The 22,362-nt window shown below is 52.5% G+C and overlaps 8 protein-coding genes across 8 annotated transcripts; 5 read left to right on the forward strand and 3 right to left on the reverse strand.

The window, feature by feature from the left end:
• Positions 1 to 181: 181 nt before the first annotated feature.
• Positions 182 to 1,421, forward strand: VTN00DRAFT_10127 (uncharacterized protein; the record flags this gene model as incomplete). The annotated part of the gene is made up of 3 exons (XM_069426749.1): positions 182 to 206; positions 275 to 1,174; positions 1,234 to 1,421. 3 exons carry the CDS (start codon positions 182 to 184, stop codon positions 1,419 to 1,421), a joined length of 1,113 nt encoding a protein of 370 aa, XP_069283889.1.
• A 4,899-nt stretch (positions 1,422 to 6,320) lies between these two features.
• VTN00DRAFT_10128 (uncharacterized protein) lies at positions 6,321 to 7,478 on the forward strand (the record flags this gene model as incomplete). The annotated part of the gene is made up of 1 exon (XM_069426750.1): positions 6,321 to 7,478. The coding sequence occupies one exon, from the start codon at positions 6,321 to 6,323 to the stop codon at positions 7,476 to 7,478; it is 1,158 nt and encodes a 385-aa protein (XP_069283890.1).
• Positions 7,479 to 8,232: 754 nt separating this feature from the next.
• On the forward strand, positions 8,233 to 9,271 carry VTN00DRAFT_10129 (uncharacterized protein; the record flags this gene model as incomplete). Its single annotated transcript, XM_069426751.1, has 4 exons — positions 8,233 to 8,286; positions 8,401 to 8,442; positions 8,600 to 9,088; positions 9,152 to 9,271. 4 exons carry the CDS (start codon positions 8,233 to 8,235, stop codon positions 9,269 to 9,271), a joined length of 705 nt encoding a protein of 234 aa, XP_069283891.1.
• A 1,825-nt stretch (positions 9,272 to 11,096) lies between these two features.
• Positions 11,097 to 11,669, reverse strand: VTN00DRAFT_10130 (uncharacterized protein; the record flags this gene model as incomplete). Its single annotated transcript, XM_069426753.1, has 2 exons — positions 11,097 to 11,445; positions 11,563 to 11,669. 2 exons carry the CDS (start codon positions 11,667 to 11,669, stop codon positions 11,097 to 11,099), a joined length of 456 nt encoding a protein of 151 aa, XP_069283892.1.
• A 1,252-nt stretch (positions 11,670 to 12,921) lies between these two features.
• On the reverse strand, positions 12,922 to 14,843 carry VTN00DRAFT_10131 (uncharacterized protein; the record flags this gene model as incomplete). Its single annotated transcript, XM_069426754.1, has 3 exons — positions 12,922 to 13,338; positions 13,407 to 14,044; positions 14,108 to 14,843. 3 exons carry the CDS (start codon positions 14,841 to 14,843, stop codon positions 12,922 to 12,924), a joined length of 1,791 nt encoding a protein of 596 aa, XP_069283893.1.
• An 827-nt stretch (positions 14,844 to 15,670) lies between these two features.
• Positions 15,671 to 17,577, reverse strand: VTN00DRAFT_10132 (uncharacterized protein; the record flags this gene model as incomplete). Its single annotated transcript, XM_069426755.1, has 5 exons — positions 15,671 to 16,159; positions 16,212 to 16,865; positions 16,921 to 17,051; positions 17,107 to 17,389; positions 17,449 to 17,577. The coding sequence occupies 5 exons, from the start codon at positions 17,575 to 17,577 to the stop codon at positions 15,671 to 15,673; spliced, it is 1,686 nt and encodes a 561-aa protein (XP_069283894.1).
• A 799-nt stretch (positions 17,578 to 18,376) lies between these two features.
• VTN00DRAFT_10133 (uncharacterized protein) lies at positions 18,377 to 19,258 on the forward strand (the record flags this gene model as incomplete). The annotated part of the gene is made up of 3 exons (XM_069426756.1): positions 18,377 to 18,523; positions 18,603 to 19,078; positions 19,144 to 19,258. The coding sequence occupies 3 exons, from the start codon at positions 18,377 to 18,379 to the stop codon at positions 19,256 to 19,258; spliced, it is 738 nt and encodes a 245-aa protein (XP_069283895.1).
• Positions 19,259 to 19,845: 587 nt separating this feature from the next.
• Positions 19,846 to 21,865, forward strand: VTN00DRAFT_10134 (uncharacterized protein; the record flags this gene model as incomplete). The annotated part of the gene is made up of 6 exons (XM_069426757.1): positions 19,846 to 19,879; positions 19,956 to 20,018; positions 20,079 to 20,545; positions 20,608 to 20,988; positions 21,043 to 21,645; positions 21,698 to 21,865. 6 exons carry the CDS (start codon positions 19,846 to 19,848, stop codon positions 21,863 to 21,865), a joined length of 1,716 nt encoding a protein of 571 aa, XP_069283896.1.
• Positions 21,866 to 22,362: the final 497 nt, after the last annotated feature.

Below are 22,362 nucleotides of genomic sequence, written 5' to 3' on the forward strand. Positions count from 1 at the left end.
TTCTCCCTCCTCGACCACCGTCAAGCTGTTTTCCTCCGCCTTTCGTCGCACCCCTCTCTCTGCTCTCCGATCCTCCCTCGGACTCTCTGCCGCGGCCACCGTCTCTCTGCAGCAGAAGTCCTCTCCCTCCATCTCTCTCCCCTCGACGCCGCTGCGCGTCAGTTCCACCTCCACCTTCAAGATGTCGCCGCACAGCAAGGTCGTCAGTACGTCTCCCTGGAAATCTTTTCCCCTCCGTCTCCAGCAGTTGACTGACCGCTTTGCCACCTGGCAGTTATCGGCTCCGGCCCCGCCGCGCACACGGCCGCCATATACCTCTCCCGCGCAGAGCTAAAACCCGTGCTCTATGAGGGCATGCTCGCCAACGGCACCGCCGCCGGTGGCCAGCTCACCACCACCACCGACATAGAGAACTTCCCGGGTTTCCCCACCGGCATCGGGGGCCCTGAGCTGATGGAGAACATGCGCAAGCAATCGGAGCGCTTTGGCACCGAGATCATCACAGAGACCATCTCCCGGGTCGACCTGTCCAAACGGCCCTTCAAGCTGTGGACGGAGTGGGCGGACGGCCCCGATGCGGAGCCCGCCCGCACCGCCGACGCCGTCATCATCGCGACGGGCGCCAACGCTCGTCGTCTCAACCTCCCTGGTGAGGAGACCTACTGGCAGAACGGAATCAGCGCCTGCGCCGTCTGCGACGGTGCCGTGCCCATCTTCCGCAACAAGCCCCTCTACGTCATCGGTGGTGGTGACTCCGCGGCCGAGGAGGCCATGTTCCTGGCCAAGTACGGCAGCAGCGTCACCGTCCTGGTCCGCAGGGACAAGCTGCGTGCCAGCAAGGCCATGGCGAAGCGTCTGCTGTCCCACCCCAAGGTGAAGGTCCGCTTCAACACCGTCGCTGTCGAGGTCAAGGGTGAGGACAAGCCCCGGGGCCTGATGACCCATCTGCGCGTCAAGGACACCGTCACAGGTGCGGAGGAGATCGTCGAGGCCAACGGTCTCTTCTACGCCGTCGGCCACGACCCGGCCACCGCCCTGGTCAAGGGCCAGGTCGAGCTCGACGAGGACGGTTACATCAAGACCAAGCCCGGCACCAGCTACACCAGCGTCGAGGGTGTTTTCGCTGCCGGTGACGTGCAGGACAAGCGGTACAGACAGGCTATCACCAGTGCAGGTAGGCATCCTCTTCCCCACTATCCCTCCCAACTTAAGAGCAACGGCTGACTGCTGCAGGCTCCGGCTGTATCGCCGCCCTCGAGGCCGAGAAGTTCCTCGCGGAAGCCGAGTCGGAGGAAGAGGCCCCGGCCACCAAGGCCGCCGACAACTCCAGCGTCGCGCCGGCCGCGCAGGAGCAGACCACCGCGTCCGAGAAGGACTCCAGCAAGGCTGTTCCGGAGTACAAGCAGAACCCGCTGCTGTGAAGAACTAAAAACAAACGAAACAACAACGATTTCGCGCATTTCTTCTCCCTCTTCTTCTTTTCCATACCATTAGATTAGATTTAGACATGCGGAACGGCCTCTCGAATCGAACATGTAACGAACCTTTCCAGGACTTCACGTCAAGTCTTTGTGATTGGTTTGTTGACTTCTCTGAATGAGTTGATCAGTTGATCGATGCATGTATCGTCATCATCATCATCATCCAACTATACTATCGTATCAGTTTCTTTTTTTTTTTGCGTTGATCTTAGATAAGATAGATAGTCGGCTTTTTGCTCTTTTTAAGTTAATTTCAATAGACATACGGATAACTACCTAACCTATCTAGTTCAGACATCCGTCATCCATCCGTCATCCGTCATCCATCCATCCATCCATCCATTGGTGGTCCTTGTTCCGTTTTGACTGGCGTCTTTAATTAATTTATGAACACCGTCACTACTCACTCTATCTGTTGACAAAGGGATGCTTAATCGAGATGAGCTGATGCTGATGATCGGGGAATTTTTTTTTCTTTTTTTAGTAGAAAATACATGTAGTTAGGTAATTTTGATATCATTCATCCAGTGATGGACCATATCAGATTAGATTAGATTAAGTTGGATCTTACTATCTTAGTAAGTCTACCTACATACACTAGGTAGGTTGCCATATCTTTCAGCACCCCCCTGTTCAAGCCACTTAACTTGCTGCTCTTGCTATATTGCAATCCAGGCTGGGCTTTGTCTAGAGTCTGTAACCTGTAATACCTAGTGTCTAGGTACTCTCCAGTGGCTTTTAAGTCATGTGGTTATAGAATGGCAATAGCAATCTGCCAAGACAGCAGATAGCAGAGAAGGGGGCAACAAAAGATGTAGCATAGCACAGTACTGTAGGCCGCCAAAACTCACAGCAGTGCTGTACACAGCAGGCAGGCAGGGAGTTTGGAAGTTTAAGGGTTGAATGTTGAGAGTTGAGGGAGGAATGAATCTAGGCGACTGGGTCTGGGTCGACCTGAATGAAGGCCCCTTGGGTTTCGATTGATTGATTGATTGAATCCGACAAAAACTTGTCCGGAGGGAATTTTATTTCACTATTCCCCCTTTTTCTTGATTCAAAATATCCAGGATACTGGTATACCCTAGGCATACATAGAGAACTACGAGCTGACTAGGTGTCAGCCGAATATTACCACTATAACCTAGTGGTATGCCAAGAGACCTATCAGCCTAGTCAGCGCACGCCGATTCGGATCTGCAGAAGGTCATGATCCCTGCAATAAAGGAATCATACTGTCTATACCCGAAACCGCCTATTTTCCTTTGTTATATCCTTTCATATTTCATGAAAATGTCTCGGGATCGTTAAATAAAGAAATATTCGGAAGGTCTTAACCCCTAATTCCATAAGAATAAATAGTCAGTCAGTTTAGGTAGATTCGAATAATCAGAGCTTTCATCATCATACCTTCGGATTACGAGGTTCGCGCAGTCTGACACTAGGTAACTGACTGAGCGACTTTGCGATGCGGCGCGGCACGTGAGGTGGGAGATTTGTTATTGGATTTTTTATATGGGAGCTTAGGTACTGTACTCGATTCCGGGGGTCGACAAGTGAATTGAGACAGACCCGAGGTGATGAGGGATGGAAAGGGGAAAAAGCTCCTTCATCAGGCTTAAGGCTCAGTAGGTAGATGGATGTAGTGAGACTACCTAAGGTGCTTGCTTACGGAACGATAGGCCAGATTTAGTAGTGCACAGCTCTCTCTCTCTCCAACGCGCGGCTTACTTACGAAGGATGTGAGGGAGATCACTCAGCTCCTCCTGGAGATGGGCGCAGAGCAGATACCACTGCCAGAGAGGGTGAAGAAGAAGGCGAAGGGGCGATTCTGATCTGATCTGGTTTCAGCCAGAAGGGGGTGGCGGTAATGGTGATGGTAACAATGCTGAAGACGATTGGATTGGATTGGGAATGGTTGGTATCTCTCTCTTCTTACGGGCCTTTCAAATTGCAGCTCTATAGACATTATATGGCGACCACAGGACCTACCTATGGCCCGAGTCTTCAACTTGGATGGAGTGAGGGAAATGGAAGCATGGATTGGTGATAGTAATCAACATCAACAGCAGCAGCAGCGGTAACAGTCATCATCATGACTTCCGTCCGATCCCTTTTTGAAGGACTGGAGAAAAAAGCCCTAACTACTAAGGTAATAATGGCGTCTGAATGAATGAATGTCGACATCCATCCTGAGACCGTCTGCTTTTCTACTGCTACTGCTAGAAGAAAGCCTCGGTCATTGTTACCTATTATTGAATACACCATCACATAAAAAAATCTTAGGTAGAGCTTTATTTTTATTTATCTTTTTTTTCTCGCCTACAGCCGCTGTCCGCCTGACCTGACAGCTGGACTATAGAGACAGAGAGAGAGACATCCACAGAGTGCAAAAATCGAAGTGGCGAGGCTTCTTCTTCTTCTTCTTCTTCTTCTTCTTCTTCTTCTGGGGGCTGCTACAGATCCTAACACCCGGGGTGGGTGATGACAAAACTGCTCTCCACGCAGCGCAGCTGTGGAGATCATACGGATCCCCAAAAAGTTTTGGCCTGAGACTATACAATTGCTGCTGGAGAGAGAGACAGAGAGCGAGAGAGGAGCAGACATAAAACGCTGTCGATCATTCCAAGGGAGACAGACGCACAGCATTCCATGATGTTGTGGTGCGGTGCCTTCCGTCCGTTATTATGAACAGGTCCCCCCCTATAAGCAAAACAGGGATCTGGTTTAGATGTTTCTCGACTGCAGCGCATCACTAACTGCGGAGAAGAGAACATCTATGATAAAGAGACGATGAGGACTCCCCTTCACTGCAACGGGGGACATACTGCGGCCCTCTATCGACTTTTCCTGCTGCTGCTGCTGCTGAAACTCAAACTCGAAGCCGACCAAGCAAGCAAGAAATCCCTTGGCGGTAGATGAGAAAAAAAGCATAATTCCGAGGTAATTAAATTATGACGGGCGAATCTTTAGCTATAGCTATAGCTATTAGGACAGAAGGACTGAAGAGGGGAAGTAGATCATGATTACTTTCTCTTTCTCCACAGCTATGTACAATTACAGCTGGAGAAGAGCACCAACGCTACTCCAAAATATGCTACTTCCAATAAGAGTAAGGTTCTCCTTTTTGCTTTTTAGATCAACGTCCTATCTCTCTCTAGAACACCTGATCTTGTCAACATTATTATAAGACCTGTTGCTGAGAGGTTATATCAGGTCCCTCCACTCTATCCTATTCTCTTCTCCTTGCTCTCTCGCCTTCACCTCGGTGTTTGCATATGCATGTACCCCCCTCCTCCTCCTCTCCCCCTTCCAGGAGGGAGCGTTAAGTCTGCTTTAAAGCTTGTGGAAAGTTTCTTCAGACTGAAATCTCAGTCTCATGTGTGTACTTCTCCCCATAAGACAAGACAAAGACAAAAAAGAGCCGCTTTGCAGTAAGTACGCTACGAGGGAGAGGGTGAGAGAGAGAAGTACAAGAAGAGCCAAGGTACAGCTCCAAAAAAAATTCCTACATACTTCAGAGCTACAGACAGGTAAAAAGAGGTCACAAGACACCTACCTAGGTACCTACCCAGCTAGTACTAATATTAATACACACTCTGTCCTGCATAAGTAAATTAATGCAACACGCTTTTCCCGCTTAGCAGTCATAATCCGTACAGTTAGGTACCTACCTAAGAAGTTAGAACCGTAGAATCCCAATGCAGCAAAGTCAGGTGAGGCGAATGAAAAACCAAAGCCGAAAGCCCCAATTTGATCATTTTGATGGGGACCATACTCCATCGCCAAGGCAGAAAAGACCAGCTAGCGTCTCGCTTAACCAGGTCTTGGGACTCTTTCTTGGAGACTTGGACCCAGGGGCAAAGCCGCAAAGGGGGGCCAGCGCCGTGGCTATGGTATGGTAGGCGCATGGAGGCGCGCCTAGAGAAGCTGCATGCGTACGCGCTGCGTGCTGCATACTCCGTATAGACTGCAAAGTGAGGCACCGAGGTGATCGGCGCTCATATGAGGTCACCGGTCACGGTCACCATGATAAGCAAGAATCTCAATCTGACGAAATTCAGATGAACCCAAGGTCTTGGCAACCTCGGCATTTCATCATCTGCTTTCGGCCAAAATCAGAATCAGCTACCGAACTCGGAGATCCATCGCCGCCCAATTTTTTTTGCTTGACTGTTAATTAGTTTAGTCGTGCCATAACCATGGGCGCCGCTGCCCTGGCGCTGGGCGGCGGGGCTGGCCCTCTCCAGTGCCGAGAGAACTACTTGGCCAACCAATCCAAGTCCTGCGGATCTCGCGAAAGAACAGGAAGATCTCCAGAACCTCCATAACCCCGGGCTTCTCTCCCACACATGAGGTTCGGAGACAAAATGCGACGATGACGATCGGTTGATTGACCGTTCGACCATACTCGGTGATCATCTTCCGGCCGAGGGGATTTTCTTTCGGCCCGCGAACGAGGCGAACGGTGCGATCGCTCAGGAGCTTAAAAAGCCATAAGATGTATTCGGGGCGTCAATCGGCAGGCTTGCCGGTCGCATGGACGAAGGGAAGAGAGAGAAGCATAACCTTGTCTCTTCCGAATCTCCGCACGGTAGACTCTTTCGGTTGTGTGATGGCGTCGATTCTCGGACTTCGCTCGCAGCCAGGGCCAGTGGCTCCCCCACATGGATGGCCAGCCACGAGCCCGGGGAACATGTACGGGGTACTGCTGTGGGGTTCGGGCTTTGAGGCCCCCATTCTCCCTCTCTTTAAAAAAGAAGATGCCCGCGCCCTTGTCTCCTTCTGCTCATCATCTCTCTGTCTCTGCCGTGATAAAAGATTGTAACCCATTGAAGCAACATGGCTCAGAACGGCGAGATCAAGCCTGTCAAGGCCCCCTCTCTCAACCTCCCGGCCTCCTCCAACACCTGTGAGGTCTCTCTCATCAACACCACATGTGACATGACCCTGCCCACCATCTCCTTGATTGGCCCGACCATCAAAGGCCATGAGGACCTCAACCTGCCCACGTACGCGTTCTATGTCCAGAACAAGCGCCTGAACAAGCGCGTTCTGTTCGACCTCGGCACGCGGAAGGACTGGTGGAACCTCCCGCCAGGCGTCGTGAGCGCGATCCTGAGCAAGGGTGTCTCCGGTCTGCGGATCGAGAAGGACGTCTCCGATATCCTCAAGGAGGGAGGTGTTGACCTGAACACGATCGACGCGGTCGTCTGGTCCCACTTCCACTGGGACCACATCGGCAACATCCAATTGTTCCCCAAGAGCGTCGACATCGTCGTCGGCAGCCCCTTCAAGAAGTCCTTCCTGCCTGGCTATCCGACCGGCAAGGACTCGCCGTTCTGGGAGGCCGACTTTGAGGGCCGCAACATCCAGGAGATCGAGTTCGACGACTCTCTGAAGATCGGCAAGTTCCGCGCGCACGACTACTTCGGCGACGGAAGCTTCTATCTCCTCGACGTCCCGGGCCACGCCCCGGGACACATCTCGGCCCTGGTGCGCACGACCCCGGACACGTTCGTGTTCCTGGGCGGCGACGTCTGCCACTACCCGGGCGCGTACCGGCCGTCCGAGTACATTCCCATGCCCGAGACCATCCCCACCGAGACGAAGCTGGACAAGCGGCTCCCGATGCCCTGCCCGTGCTCACTCTTCACGGCGTGCCACCCCGATCAGGAGCACTCGCGCACGACGCCCTTCTACCGCGTGTCGACGGACCCGGACTCGTGGTACACCGACGCCGTGGAGGCGCAGAAGTCCGTCGACAAGCTGATCGAGTTCGACGGCGACGAGAACGTGTTCGTGGCCATCGGGCACGACCCCTCGCTGCAGGACGTCTGCGACTTCTTCCCCAAGGGCACGCTCAACGACTGGAAGCAGAAGGGCTGGAAGAGCTCGACGCACTGGGGCTTCGTCAACGAGCTGCCGATTGACGGGAAGCCAGGACGCCCCCCGCTGGTCGTGGGGCTGTTGAAGGACGGAAAGCCATACTCAGGATAAGGGGCGTTTGCACACGGTTTTGTGTTTGTTTGATATCCATGCATGTAGGGTCGATGATGTGGGCATGAGTTATAGAGACATTGAGAGAGCAATGAACTTGTATATATATGTATATGCCGCCAGCGAGGTCCTCGTGTTCCTGAGCCCCCGGGGTCCCCAGGACGCTCTTTAAGCCCATGCCTAGCCCCTCGAGTTCCGCAAGGTACCCGTGATGGACGAGCAGACCATTCACCATGGGTTCTTTTTTATCCCGATTGACGCATGAGCCGATCAGCACGCCACAGACACCGGAGTTGGCCGTCGTGGGTCGGGTCGCGGGGTGCTGTAGAGAGACAGCGCGCTAAGCAGCAGCCAAGCATTCATATGATGCGATGCGGAGACGAGAGCGATTCCGAGGGTGCAGAAGGTCCCTAGCAGTCACCTAGGACGACCGGGAAGAGAACGAGGGGAGATCGACAGGTTTGATAGATCGCAGCGGGGATGGCGGCTCTCCTCACGCCTTCCACATGCACGCGGCGCTCTGCCTCGGCGAGTGACGGCTGCCCCGAGTATACTTTAGTAGCTCCGTCTCTCTCTCCCTCCCTCTCTCTCTCCTGGACAACCCATACAGACTTCTACCTCTGCCTCCATCTCTCCCAATCGCATCTGTTATTCCTATTCCATCAGCGGTCTCCTCCTCTCCACAGGACGGCAAAAGAAAGAGAGAACCCCAGTTGCGAAAAAAAAAGAAAAAAAGACCAGTTAATCCGACACCATGGCTGCCCCCGCAGACGTCACTGTGCAGGACCTCAACGGTACCTGGGTCATGGTATGTCCCTGCGTCTGACTGCATGAGTCTTCGTCTCTCTTATCCTATCCCAGAGCTGGACAGTCATCGGGCATAGCTGTTCCGCTGGATGAGCTGCTGACCTGCTAACCACAGGACAAAACCCTCTCGACGCCTACAGACCCGATCCTGAAGCTGGTACGTGCCATCCTCTTTTCTGTCTTTTTCGCTGTTTATAGTTCTGATCTATGAATTCTGTCGTTGTGAAAGCCAATGTTTTCACATGATCCCGCAACTTCCTGCCACATCAGTTCAGGATTATCTTCTGGCTACGTGCACCGCTAACTTTGCACAGCAAGGCATCAGCTGGATCACCCGCAAAGCCATCAGCTACGCGACCATCACCCTCTCCATCTCCGAGTACGCCGAAGCCGACCCTGCCGCCGACAACAAACCCATCGTCCACATCGACGTCGAGCAGACCGCCACGGGCGGCATCAGGGGCACGACCGAGAAGCGCGTCCTGTCCTGGGTCGAGCGTGAACACTCCGACCACATCTTTGGCAACTGCGTCGGCCAGAGCCGGTTCGTCCGCGGCTCCAAGGACGAGAACGGCAAGGTCCGCCCCGATGTCGATGTGCAGACGAAGATCGGGGGTAATGGCGTGGATGATAACACCGTTAGACGGTTCCTGAGGGGTGAGATTCTGCCCGATGGCACCGAGACGGAAGGGTTCCTTGTCGAGGAGGCCAAGGAGGGTGATGGTGTGGAGCTTGGCGAGGGAGAGGGCATTTGGGTCCAGAGCTGGGTGAAGAATAAGGATGTTGGCTGGACGGCGGAGCAGGTTCGTATCCTCCTAGAGGTCAGATTGTTTTCTATTACTAGAAGCTAACGCCGGCTGCAACAGGTCTGGGGCTTCGAGACCATCAACGGCGAACGCCGCTACACCCGCCGCGTCGTCGTCGCCAAGGACGGCCAGTACCAGCTTGGCCGCCTTGTCTACACCTTCCTGGGCCGGAAGGAGTAAACTACTGCCTATTCCGTACCCATACCAATAACCGTCGTTCATAGTACTGTTGCAGTTAGAAAGGCGTATGCGGGCAATAAATGTGCGGAAAGGGACTTTGCGCAACGGCTGTGCCAGTTGGTTTTTTCGCACTGGTCTCGCCATCGCAATCAGGGGAGGCATTCGACCTCAAGCTGATGGAAGTTTGCTGAGTTTCTCCTAGAAGTTAGTTCTACGACCCGAGTCGTCAACCTGATACCCTGAGAAGCTGTGCCTAGGCACAGAGCTATTAGCTAGAAAGCTATTATTATGAGCAATGAGCAGATGACCATGTTCACCTGAATTGGTGTCACCATTCTACGTAGTCAAAACCCCACAACGGAACCCAGTTTGACATTAATAGAGATCATTTGCAACTCCGATAAAATAACAAGTCCTCGTTGAATTGAAAAGTAAAGCACCTTAGCAAAGCTTTACACCTAATATTTGCCATGTTCTGACATGAGCTCAACTTCAACTTGCAATCTGGATTATTAGATTTCAGGGGGTTTTGAATTGAAATCTGGATTTTTTTTTTTTTTGCGAGTGAGTTTTTCAGTTAGTTGGACTTGGTTGTTATTAGGTACTTTCCTGACTAGCATATGTTATATATATAATATTTATTTATATCTATTTAATGAGAAGGAAAGAAAAGATGCAGATATAAAGATGTAGGTAAGTAGACATTTATCTCTTGCAAAAGATTACAGATTTGGTAATGCTGAGCAAGCATACTTTGACTTTTTTTCCCCCGTTTGGACTTGGACTTGACTTGGACTATTTATTATTTATTTAGCAAATGCCCAATGCCCGCCGGGGCGGGGGTACTACATAACATATACCTACTAGTAGCCTATACCGTACTGTAAACCAGAAGAAAAGATCAGGAAGTTAAGTACCTAGGTACCTACTTACCTAGGTAGGTATTGATAGGTAAATGGTCCACTGTTCTCGCTACCTATACCTAATGCTTCAGCGAGTTAAGCAGGCAGACTGTACCCAACCTATGGGTGTTGGGTATAGGTTAGGTTAGGTACCTACTACCTACTACCTAACTCGCTCCGGCGAGGATATTACCTGTACTACCTAGGTACCTAATTATCCGATTCGAAGCCTGAAGCGTGATGGGGGTGTAAATAAACCATTCTGTATTGTCTACCTACTATACCTACCTACCTACCTACCTATGGATAAAGGGAAGGGAAGCTTGTTGGACTATTCCATTTACACAATGCCGCCGGCGAAAAAAACCTTCCTAGTTACCTATATAAAATAAAATGCCCTTTCTTTTTGAATGAAGGGAGGATGTCGGTCGGTCGGCCAAGGTTGGCAGAACTATCTATCTATCTAACTTTATCTAACTTCTGAGGTTGGAATGAGGGAAGGTTACCTAGGTAGGTAGGTAGGTAGGTAGGTAGGAGAGCCTGCAATTGATAATAATAACAGCAAACAAATTAGTTGAATCTCAACAGTGGTAGTACTAGTAGTAATAGCCACTGTCCTCTCTCTCAGACAAATAGATATGAATGGGAATATCAAGTCATCAACAAGTGCTGCACGTTTAGGATTCATTTCATTATACAATCCAACTCGATCTTGAACCCCCAATCATTGGCTTAGCCATCAGACATTAGTTCACCACAGCAAGTTCATCACGTTCGTCATCAATCATTATTGCCGGGAATCGAAATTCATTCCATCCAACAGTCCCACGCAAGGCCCCTCGAAGCGGCAAAGAGAGGATCAATGACCCCCGTGTTTCGCCCGTCATTGATAGTCGTGACAAGCTGCTCGCCCAGAACTTCCTTCAGTACATCGTGTAGCCGCGGGTTCCCTTGCCGACTCGCCCAGCAGGACCACGTCGCTGATCGACTTCAACTCGACGCCATTGCCGTCGTCTTCGAGCGGCAGACGGGTGTGGGTCGCGGAGGGCACGCGCGAGATCGTCACGGCTGCTGTTGGATGAAAGACCAAGACCGTCGGCATCGAGGCGCGTGTCGTGCAATACGCGCCGGTGCTCGAACACGCCGCAGTCCTCGAACACCACGAGGGCCGTCAGCGCCGCACGGGTGTAGTCGACTTTGAGGATGAGCTGCGCCGGGTCGTCGTCGTCCTCCTCTCCGGTGCACGCATCGTCTGTTATTACGCCGGACCGCCTTCGATTTTTTTGGCAATGTCGACGGTGGAACCGTTTGCAAAATAGACGCTGGTGACGCTTTGTTTTGCATTGCAAATATTTAGCCTCATCGTCATGAATCTGGCATCGTTCTTACCCATAGTCAAGTGACAGGTCGAAGCCAACGCCGTAGTCTGCCGCGTGAACAAAGTGCGCAGAAGTGAGGCACGTAGCCAACAGGGTACGCAAAATACTTTTGACCATGATCCAAGTCCAAGTCTTTCTTTTGCTGCAAATTGAACAGGAGCAAGGTCTAGGTGATGATTGGGAATGAGAAGAGAGGGGTTTTTGGCTTCAAATGTTACACGTATATCCGGTGATAGGCAAAGTATCTGGAGGTGGAGCTGGGGACTCTGGGGGCGGGCTCGACCTAACTTAGTGCCTCATTTTTGACCCCTTTGGCACCTATCTGAAGGCTTGGAATGGGGGCCAAGCTTTGTCAAAAGTCTTATTCCTACCTATATATCCGCGCAACCACCGTATGTGCAGATACATTCAATTTAAGGTATATAACATAAAAATGGAAGTACTAATGCATGCACCGGCTCTGGATAAGGTAAGGCAAAATTAATTGTGAGTGCCAATGCATTGCCTCTTTGGGGCATTAAAGATTAATATAATCAAAATGCAGGGCTAAGACTGCTTGTCAGATTAGAGATAGGTTAGATAGAGTGACTGTGCTGAGGAAGTATAGTAAATGCATACCTATCTAGGTATTGTTAGAGCCGGTCAAGGTATACGTACCTACCTACCTAATCAGAAGAGGTATGTACTGTACTGTTCTGTTTCTGAGAAGAACTCTCTAAAAAAAGGTCAAAAAAGGAAAGAATCTATGTATGTACTGTACATGGAAATTGAATTTACATACACCCTAAAGATGTGAACTTGTCTTCTCCTTTCCACACAGACTGTATTTTTTTATGTCTATCAGCAGCAAACACATAAAATAAAAGAAAGGCAGCTAGTCGATGCAGAACTGAACTGCAAATATTGCAAACAGACTGGGAATATGAGAATGAGGGAAAAGCAAGAACGAAAGAACATAGAATAGATAGAAATAGAAGAAGAATAAAAGGAAATTGCTGCGTAAGAGATCATTTAATACATTATAAACAGATGCAAGCATCTGAGTGGAATCGACTACAGGCACCAGACCAATTGCATCTTTCCTTGTAAACGAAAAAGCTACTACTTATTTTCTGCTACACGGTAAGTTTTCGATTTGGACAAAAAGAGGACCTGGTTCGGTAGTTCTCTCTGAAGATTTCTCTGCTATCTTTTCATCATTCTCACATAGTGCCTAGGCATATATAAACTAGGTAATTTTCATTTTGGTTTTGCTTCCTCTTTCCACGGTCCAATTTACCTAACTGGCGTATAAATTGCACGGATATCATACTTCGTGAATGTCAAAAATATAGAGATTTCAAAAGATTAGTGATAATATGTCACCCGCCTACTGCTGCGTCGGCATAACCACGCTGGCCTTCGTGCTAACAGCATCCTCCGCGCGCCACAGACTCGTAACCGTCTTCTGCTGCGTGTAGAACTGCAGTCCGGGCTTGCCGTAGAAGGTGTTGGCACCGCCACCAGCGATACTCTTTTTGTTGCCCGTGAAGGAGAACATGGGCAGCGGGACGGGGATGGGCACGTTGATGCCAACCTGGCCGGCCTCAATGTCCTTCTGGAAGCGGGAGGCCGTGGAGCCAGAGCGGGTGAAGACGGCAGCACCGTTGCCGTACTCGTTGCGGTTGATGAGGGCAATGGCATCATCAAGGGTGTCGACGTTGAGGCAGACAAGGACGGGGCCGAAGATCTCCTCCTTGTAGCATTTCATGTCGGGGGTGACGTTGGTGATGATGGTGGGACCGACCTGTAGTATGCAGTTAGCATTGCTGCATAGAAATAAAGAAAGATTAAAGAGAGAAGGCTGGCGCTTACAAAGTTGCCGTTGGGGTACTTCTCAGGCTTGTATCCCCGTCCATCCAGCAGGATGGTGGCACCCTCCGCTTCCGCACTGGCGATCAGGTCTTCGATCCGCTTCTTGCTCTCCGGGCTGATGACGGGCCCGAGGTCTGCGCCCTCCTCGAAGCCACCGTTGACATTCAGGGCCTTAGCCCGCTCAGCGATCTCAGGAAGCCATTCCTTGGTCTCTCCGATAGTTACAAGCGTGCTGAGCGCCATGCAGCGCTGGCCTGCAGCGCCAAAGGCGGCGCCGACGATCGCATTGATGGCGTGGTTCTTGTTGGCGTCGGGCAGGAGGGCGGCGTGGTTCTTCGCGCCCAGGTTTGCCTGGACACGCTTTCCATTGGCCGAGCCGCGGGTGTAGATGTACTCGCCAGCGCGGTTGCTGCCGACAAAGCTGATGGCCTTGATGGCAGGCTCGTCGATGATAAAGTCGACGGTCTTGGCAGCACCGTGGACGATGTTGATGACACCATCTGGGAAGCCCGCGTCCCTGGCCAGCTCTGCCAGAATCATGGCAGCGCCAGGGTCACGCTCCGAGGGCTTGAGGATCAGGGTGTTGCCGGTCACGGTTGCGATGGGAATGCACCAGAGAGGGATCATGGCGGGGAAGTCTGGGGGGTGGTCAGCGTGGGTCCACATCCGCTTTCCCCGTGGGGAAGGGTCTTGGAACTTACTAAAGGGGCAGATGGCCGCAACAACGCCCAATGGCTCCCGGTAGCTCCTCGTCTCCATGTCCTTGGCAACCTCGAGCACCTCGCCGGTGATCTGAGTGGTAATTCCACATGCAGTCTCTGCAACCTGGAGACCACGCAGGACATCTCCCCTGGCGTCGGCAAAGGTCTTGCCCTGCTCAAGGGTAATGGAGGCAGCCAGACGGTCCCAGTTGGCACGGATGAGGTTCACAAACTTGAACAGAATCTGCTGCTTGGCCATGATGCTGGTAGCGCGCCATGCGGGGAACGCCTTCTGGGCGGATTCGACAGCCGCGCGCAGCTCCTCATCCGTGCTCTGGGGCACGCGAGTGATGAGGTTGTTCGTAGCAGGATCGTGCAGGTCAATCCATGTGGTCGCTTTGGATGGAACAAATTTGTTGTCAATAAAGTTGGTTGTGTCAATGGGGTTGGCGATCGGATCATGGGAGGTTGGGTACTCGGTGGCCGTGGTGGCGGCCGTAGTGGTTGCGGGGGAGAGCTGGCTAGCGGTGGCATGGAGCCGACGCGCAGCAATCAGGGGGGTCGAAGCTCTCTGAGGAGCTGAAGCTGAGATCGAAGATGGTGCCATTGAGGATGAAAGCGATGCTGATGCTCCTGCTGCGGCTATTCTGGAAGAAGAGGTGCTCACGAGGGTCGTGCGGGGAGAGGCAGCGCGGAGCGCGGGGATGGAGCGGGCGAGAGAACGGCGGGCAGCCATGATTAAGAGAGGACAGGAAAGAGGGAGGCTATGGAGGAGAGAGATAGGGAATCAGCAGATAGAAGATACGAAAGATAGAGAACATGAAGAGGAAGAAAAAGAGAAAAAGAGGAGAGGCGAAGAGCGAAGGGATGCCATGGTTTCCCCAGCTGTTGCTCTCTCGCCCGAGGTCGCTCCCCGGGGGAAACCGCGGCCTCTGAGTCGCTGGCGGCGCCGAGGCCGCTCGATACCGGTCCGATAGCTGATACACTGATATGCTGATAACAGCGATAGACGGATGACCAGGCCTGATGCCGAGATAGATAGACCGCTGGATGCCCTGTTGAGGTGGCAGGATATAGCGTATCTGTTGACATCCTTCCTGGCAAGTGAACCCAAGCGTTCTCACAGTCTACAAGTCTGGAGTATAGGAGAGCACAGAGAACTAAAGCGACATGTTACTCCGAAATCGTTATCCGACGCTAAGCGCTCATATTACCGGCTCACTGCTATTACGAAGTCAACATGAACAAAGAACATACGTTCTCACTAACAACGCCGACCAGAACTGGAAAAGTTCTGTAAGAAAAATAAAAGGCATCAAAAAACTGAAGACATCAAAAGCCAGAGGAGATGATCTCCCCATCAGGTGTACTTTACAAATCCACGTCCTTGCTCGAGTGGCAAGGGAATTTCCCCGGTCTTCGTGTCTCATAACATCTTTCTGGAAAAGTTTTTCTACGGCGCCTCTCCAAGCGTTTCCATCATTTCAAGACTGCGGTAGCTGAGAATATTCGCTGCAGTGACATCATTGTTTTATCTTGAAAATTCCGTTGGTCTCTGCCTCTTTACTCGTTCGAAGCAGATCGAGTGTTTCGCTTGGTGGCTCCGCTCTTGGTGTCCGCGGAGGAGCTGGTAGCTTCTGCCTTGTCCTTGCCCTCCTTGCTCTTCTCCGCCTTCTTGCCGGCCGGAGCAGCCGCTGGGGTGCTGACGCTGACAGCTCCCACGATGATCAGCACCATGGTAAGCAGCAGAGCGCCGAGACCGCCAGCAATCTCTGGCACAGTCTTCACAGCGTGGATCGGGTCCGCCTTGGCCAGGGTGATGAAGAGGTCGGCCTTCTCACGGACGTAGGTGACGGGGTCCTCGCGGAAGCTGACGCCGGTGGTCGCCTTGTCATCCTTCTTGGGCTTCTGCGCCTCCTCCTCAGCAAGCTCAATCGGCTTCTTGACGTCAAAGGTCTCCTTGCGGAACTTCTCAGCGTCCTCGATCGAGTGGCCAATGTAGATGTTGTCGAACAAGATGTCGTTCTGCATGGTCCAGATCTCAAAGCCAATCTGCCAGCCAGTCAGCTTCTGCATCTAGTATTTATGTGAACTTAATACTTACAGCGCCCATGGGCTCAAAGTTGGATGGGGTCTTGTCCTCGAAGTAGTTCGGGTTGGGGATCTTGCGAGGCGCCCAAGGTCCCTTGTAGGCAGGGTTGTCGATCATTGGAGGAGTCCACTTGCCCTTGTACGCCGGGTTCTTCTTCATCGGAGGAGTCCAGGGACCGCATCCAGAGACCTCGTTGCACTTAGGGTTGGGGATCGTCGGGGGGATCCAGTCACCGTCCTCCTCGTCATCCCAGTCCTCAGGCTTCTCAGCCTCAGGGTCGGGGATGCTGGTGGGCTCGTCCTCGAGCCAGTCATCCGGCTTGGTAGCCTCCTCGTCGACAATCTCATAGGGGGCATCCTCATCCCAGTCGTCAGGCTTCTTGGCATCGGGGTCGGGAATCTTGACCTCGTCAACCCAGTCATCCGGCTTCTTGTCCTTGGGGTCGTCAATCTCCTTCTCAGGGTTGACTGGAGGAGTGAAGTCCTCAAGAAGAGTGCCGTTCTTCACAGCCTCGCCGTCGATAAGGATCTGGAAAGACTGGTCGGGCTTGACGATCAGGGTGTAGAGAGTAGTCGTCTTGGTGGTACGGATGCCTGGAGGAGCCTTGAGGTGCTTCTCCTCGTACTCGCCAGTCTTGGGGTTCTTGTGTCTGAAGATGAAGTGGACCTGGAATGTCGTCAACAGCTGTCGCAGGCCAAAAGTTTGAACGGATCTCTCTTACCTTGTTGGTAGCACCGCACTTGTCGGGACCAAACATGATCACATACGGAGAGGCGTTCGAGAACTCCTCAGCGTGAAGCTTCTTGTTGTCCTGAAGGAGCTTCAAGTAGGCTCCACCACAGACCAGGGAGTCTGGAAAAAGCATTGTCAGCAACGGCCAAACGCAGTCGCAGCGACCACTACTTACTCTGCAGCTTGACCTCATACTGGACCACCAGGGTCTTGTCCTTGTTGTCGATCTTCTTGGGGAACTTGGCGGAGATAGCGTGATGGGCCGCAGGGTTCTTGACGACGAGACCCTTGTCGCCCTCGATACCCTTCAGGACGGTGGGCTCCTCGACCGCCCAGGTGCCAACGTAGGCCCAGTCCTCATCCGACTTGGAATCTTGCTTCTTGGCGTGGGAGGGGGTCCATCGTGTCTCCCAGTCGTCCGTGAATTGTTCCAGGAAAGGAGCTTTCAGCGAAGTGGGCTAGCTTACCATTAGCAGGTGCGGAGACGGGAGCTCGGATAGTAAACAGCAGAACATACCGTGAAGGTGGGCTTCTCAGCGACAGAGGTTGTGGCATCCGCAACAGGCTCCGTCTCCTCTGCATGGGCATAGCCCATCAGAGTGGCAGAGGAGACGAGCGCAGAGGCCAGAGCTGCGTTGAAACGCATGGTGGATGCAAGCGCTCTACAAGGACGCCCGGGCTAAGTGGAGAGGGCAGCGCAGACAAGAGACAAACAGACCCAATTACGAATCCTCCGTGGAGGAAAAGCAGCAAAAATAAGGGGCGACGAAGCAGAAGGACACACCACAGCTCAGCACGAGGAAGAAGAAAGGGAAAGGGGGTGGTGAGGGGGTATCTGATATATAAGAGCTGGTAGCTGGTCGAGGGGAGAATCTCAAAGGTGGCCTCTTTTCTGGAGAGCTTCTTGATCCGGTATAGCGCGCCTCGGAGGGCCCCAGCAGATTCCCCCGATCAGGTTAGCGGCGCTTCTCCAATGTTCGACAGCGACTCAGCGACTGAGCGAGACCGCGGCAGCCACGAGCTTCGCCGCCTTCGAGTTCTCCCGGACACCCCTCGTAGGCAATGAAATCTGTGTTCTTCTTACACAAGTTTCAGGGGAACGTTGTATATCTGTGCTAATGTAAGTATTTTGTATTCCGTAGTCATACTCTGCAGATGCCAGATGCCGTAAATTGTAACCTGCAGTCAGTGGACTCTGCCCGCCACTCCAGATTGCGACATCTCCCCCGCGGCAGAAACGAGTCTAGTTTCCACTGCGTCTGTCCCTTTTACCGTCCCCCCCTTTGCCCGGGTCTTTTAACTTCTCCAATTTTTCCGGACATAAATTCAGTTTCTTTATCTTATCGCCGCTTGCGCCTGATACCGGTCAAGAATTTTACCGGACAAGACCAGTTATACTTCGTCAATCTCACTGAGCCGTTGATCGATACTAGAAATCTTACACTATGACCGTTGGTCCAAGCGAAACCGCCGACAACAACAACAATGACCACTTGGTCCAGTCTGATGACCCTCAGCACCCGGCCAACCTGATCCCCGACCTCTGCCGCAGGTTCTACAACTGGGGATGGGTCACCGGTACTGGTGGCGGCGTGAGTAGTCCACCAGATTTTCTCCCATGTCCAATTGAAGAGGAATACCCCGCTAATGTAGTTTGTCTTTCATATATAGACCTCCATCCGCCGCGATGACCACATTTTCATCGCCCCGTCGGGCGTCCAGAAGGAAATGATCCAGCCTGAAAATATCTTCGTCCTCCAGTACCCCACTCCCAAGTACCCCCCGTCTGCGCGCAAGTACATCCGCAAGCCCCTCGACCTGAAGCCGTCCGCCTGCACGCCGCTGTTCCTGGCTGCGTTCGACCGCGGCGCCGGCTGCTGCATACACACGCACTCGCAATGGGCTGTCTTGGTGACGCTGCTCGTTGAACGTGAGAAGGGCAAAGATGCCTGCTTCGAGATCAGCAACATCGAGCAGATCAAGGGTATCCCGCGTGGTCCGGGTAAGGGCATGCTTGGATTCTTCGACACCCTGAGGATCCCCATCATCGAGAACACTGCGTTCGAGGAGGACCTTACGGAGAGTCTGGAGAAGGCTATGGAGGATTACCCTGATACGTACGCCGTCTTGGTCAGAAGACACGGAATGTAAGTGACACCGGTCACCTCCCTCGTGGCTTCAATATGCCTAATGACTGACCTAACGACTACAGCTACGTGTGGGGAGACGACGTCGCAAAGGCAAAGACCCAGTGTGAGAGTCTGGATTACCTCTTCCAGCTGGCCGTGGAGATGCACAAGCTCGGCATCCCATGGGTCAAGGAGTAAATTAGTGCTTTACGCGCAATCTGCGATTCAACAGCTTAGCGCATACTGGTTGCTGAGGAATGCGGAGGTTTTTTCTGCTCTTTAACATGATGACCCAAAAGTGATGACGTGATCTGGTGTTGGTTGTAGAAGGAAAACTTTTTTGATTTGCTGCAGAAACTGATTATGATAGAGGAAATCTGATGTGGTGATGAATTAGCCTCAAAATGCCGCTGCATGGTCATGGTCTGGAATTGTCGAGATGAGAGACTTCCGGTGATTTTATTCCTGTATTGCCAGTAGAGAGTAAATAGGGAAGAATCACGGACTGTTTTGATAAAGAATGTGCATCCTTAAAACAAAGCGTAGTATGTCATGTTAATCGTGCGAACGATCAGTCAGCCGGTTCGCCCAAGCATGCGCGCCAAAGGAGACGGATCACCTGTCGGCCGGTCAAGCTTGCTTCGACCGCCATAGAGCTCCCAAGGTTCGATCCCTCCTCCATCCGCTCATCTCTCAAGTAAACTCTCGTTTTGCGCATCACCTCGTCTGGTTGGCTTTCCTTCTGCACAATTAAAGTCTCCGATCTCCCAGCTCCTCGCGCGGAAATGGATCTGGACGCCGGGGACTCCCCGTGGGGAGGTAAGCCAGGCAGTCAATCACTGCTTCGGTCCCCTTTTAACTTGGATAGTTCTATTCTAACAAAGAATCCTTGCAGATGTGCCCTCCCAGTCGAGCCAAAATCACCTCGCCCCCAAGCCCTCTGACACTGAAGAAAATGGTGTGCCTCACCGTCCGCCCGTATCCTCTTCTATCCAAGACCCCTCCTCACCAACCGCAGGTTCGACATCCGCAGCACCAAGCCAGACCGCTCCGCAAGGTTCATTAAGCACGCCTCGATCGCCGATTCGACGAGGAGGAAGGACCCCGCGTAAGATCAGCGCACAGGCGACGAAACTCGAGGCCGTCGATGATACCGCCGACCCGCTGGGTCCGCTGGGAGACAAGTCCTTCGGCGAGGAAGCGCCCACGCCGCCCCAGAAGGAGCCTCGACCGGCCTCGTCCACGTCCCAGTCATCCAGCGGAGTTGGGATCGTGAACTCGATCGTCCTGGAGGCGGATGGGTCGCGATTGAAGGGTCCGCCACCAGTCCAGCCCCCTGCGGGTACGGAAGGAGCCAAGAGACAGACGCAGCCGAGTATGAGCGTGGAACAGGCCGCGAAGCCGACGTTCGATATTACTGTGGGTGATCCGCATAAGGTGGGGGATCTGACGAGCAGCCACATCGTGTATCAAGTCCGGACAAAGGTGAGTAGTTCCCAAAATGTTGCGGAGTCGGAGTTCAAAGATAGCTGATGCCAGATATGCAGACGACATCAAAAGCATACCGACAGCCTGAGTTCACAGTCAGCAGACGGTATAGGGACTTCCTCTGGCTTTACAACTCGCTACACAACAACAACCCCGGCGTCGTGGTGCCGCCTCCCCCCGAGAAGCAGGCCGTCGGCCGCTTCGATACCAATTTCGTCGAGTCTAGGAGAGCCGCTCTGGAGCGGATGCTCAACAAGATCGCAGCGCACCCCATCCTTCAGCATGACGCAGACCTTAAGATCTTCCTCGAGAGTGAAACCTTCAACCTCGATGTCAAGAATAAGGAGAACCGAGAGCCGGACCTTGGCCAGAACAAGGGCATGTTCAGTTCGCTAGGCCTTTCTGTTGGTGGAGGCGGAAAGTTCATAGAACACGATGATGTGAGTTGTCTAAATACCGTCAATTCAGACATCTTCGTCGCTAACGATGCACAGTGGTTCCATGACCGCAAGATCTATCTAGACGCTCTGGAGAACCAGCTGAAGGCGTTGCTGAAGGCCATTGACGCGGTTGTAGCACAGCGGAAAGGACTGGCCGAAGCAGCCAGTGATTTCTCCGCTTCCCTGCATGCTTTGGCAAATGTCGAGCTGTCTCCCACACTCTCTGGTCCTCTGGAAGGCCTTTCGGAGCTGCAGCTGCGTATACGAGAGCTCTACGAACGACAAGCCCAGCAGGATGTGCTGACTCTTGGTATCACTGTGGACGAGTATATCCGGCTGATTGGCAGCGTCAAGACAGCATTCTCCCAACGGCAAAAGTCGTTCCACAGCTGGCACGCTGCGGAGTCAGAGCTGCAGAAGAGGAAACACGCCCAGGAGAAGCTCCTTCGACAGGGCAAGTCTCAGCAGGACCGCCTCAACCAGGTCAACGCCGATGTGGCCGACGCGGAGAGGAAGGTGCACCAGGCGAGGCTGCTGTTTGAAGATATGGGGAGGCTGATGCGTAATGAGCTGGAGAGGTTTGAAAAGGAGAAAGTTGAGGACTTCAAGTCCGGAGTCGAGACTTTCCTGGAGAGTGCCGTCGAAGCTCAGAAGGAGGTGAGCACAATCCACACATAGGTCCACCATTCAACTGCTAACAGCGTCATAGTTGATCGAATTGTGGGAGACGTTCCTCCTGCAGCTCGATGCGGAGGAGGAAGGTAACCCGCTCTTCCACCGACCTCCCACCGCTACCAGTGAGGCTGCCCCTTCAGACTCGGCCTCGCAAGCAAGCCCTGAAAATGCCGCGACGGCCGCTTCGGAACAGGAGTCATGAATTCGAGATCCCCCCTTTTCGTTTCGTTTCGTTTGCTTGATGTATAAAAGCCACAGCGGCGCCCACACGGCGCTCTGTCTTATGATGTATCTATGCAATCCGAATTTTTAGTCTTGCTGTCTTGTTTATAGTCCCACGCAGCCCCATGTCTTGTTAGCTTATCGTGCTATGAGATCCTTAACAACGTTGCCTGGTGCTATCGAATCAAGTCCCGGTAAGAGCCAGTTCAAGGTTTAGCCTCAAGGCAGTTACCATACCAGCTTGTCCTGAAAAGACAGTGTGGTCAGTCGAAAAAAAAGGATGTTGACATTATTCTTGCATATTGAACGGAGGCTTCTCCCTTCAGGCAGAGAAACGAGTGATGGACGATCCCGTCCGATATTCAGAAAACTGTCGAGATGTCCCATCTGTGAGACTCAAAGATATCCAGGCATATATATTCTCTTGTCAAAGAAAAAAGCCATTGCCCTAACTAACTTCATCTCTTATTTCTCCTT

Source organism: Thermoascus crustaceus (genome assembly GCF_041956765.1).
Source record: "Thermoascus crustaceus strain CBS 181.67 unplaced genomic scaffold VTN00scaffold_9, whole genome shotgun sequence".
NCBI lineage: Eukaryota > Fungi > Ascomycota > Eurotiomycetes > Eurotiales > Thermoascaceae > Thermoascus > Thermoascus crustaceus.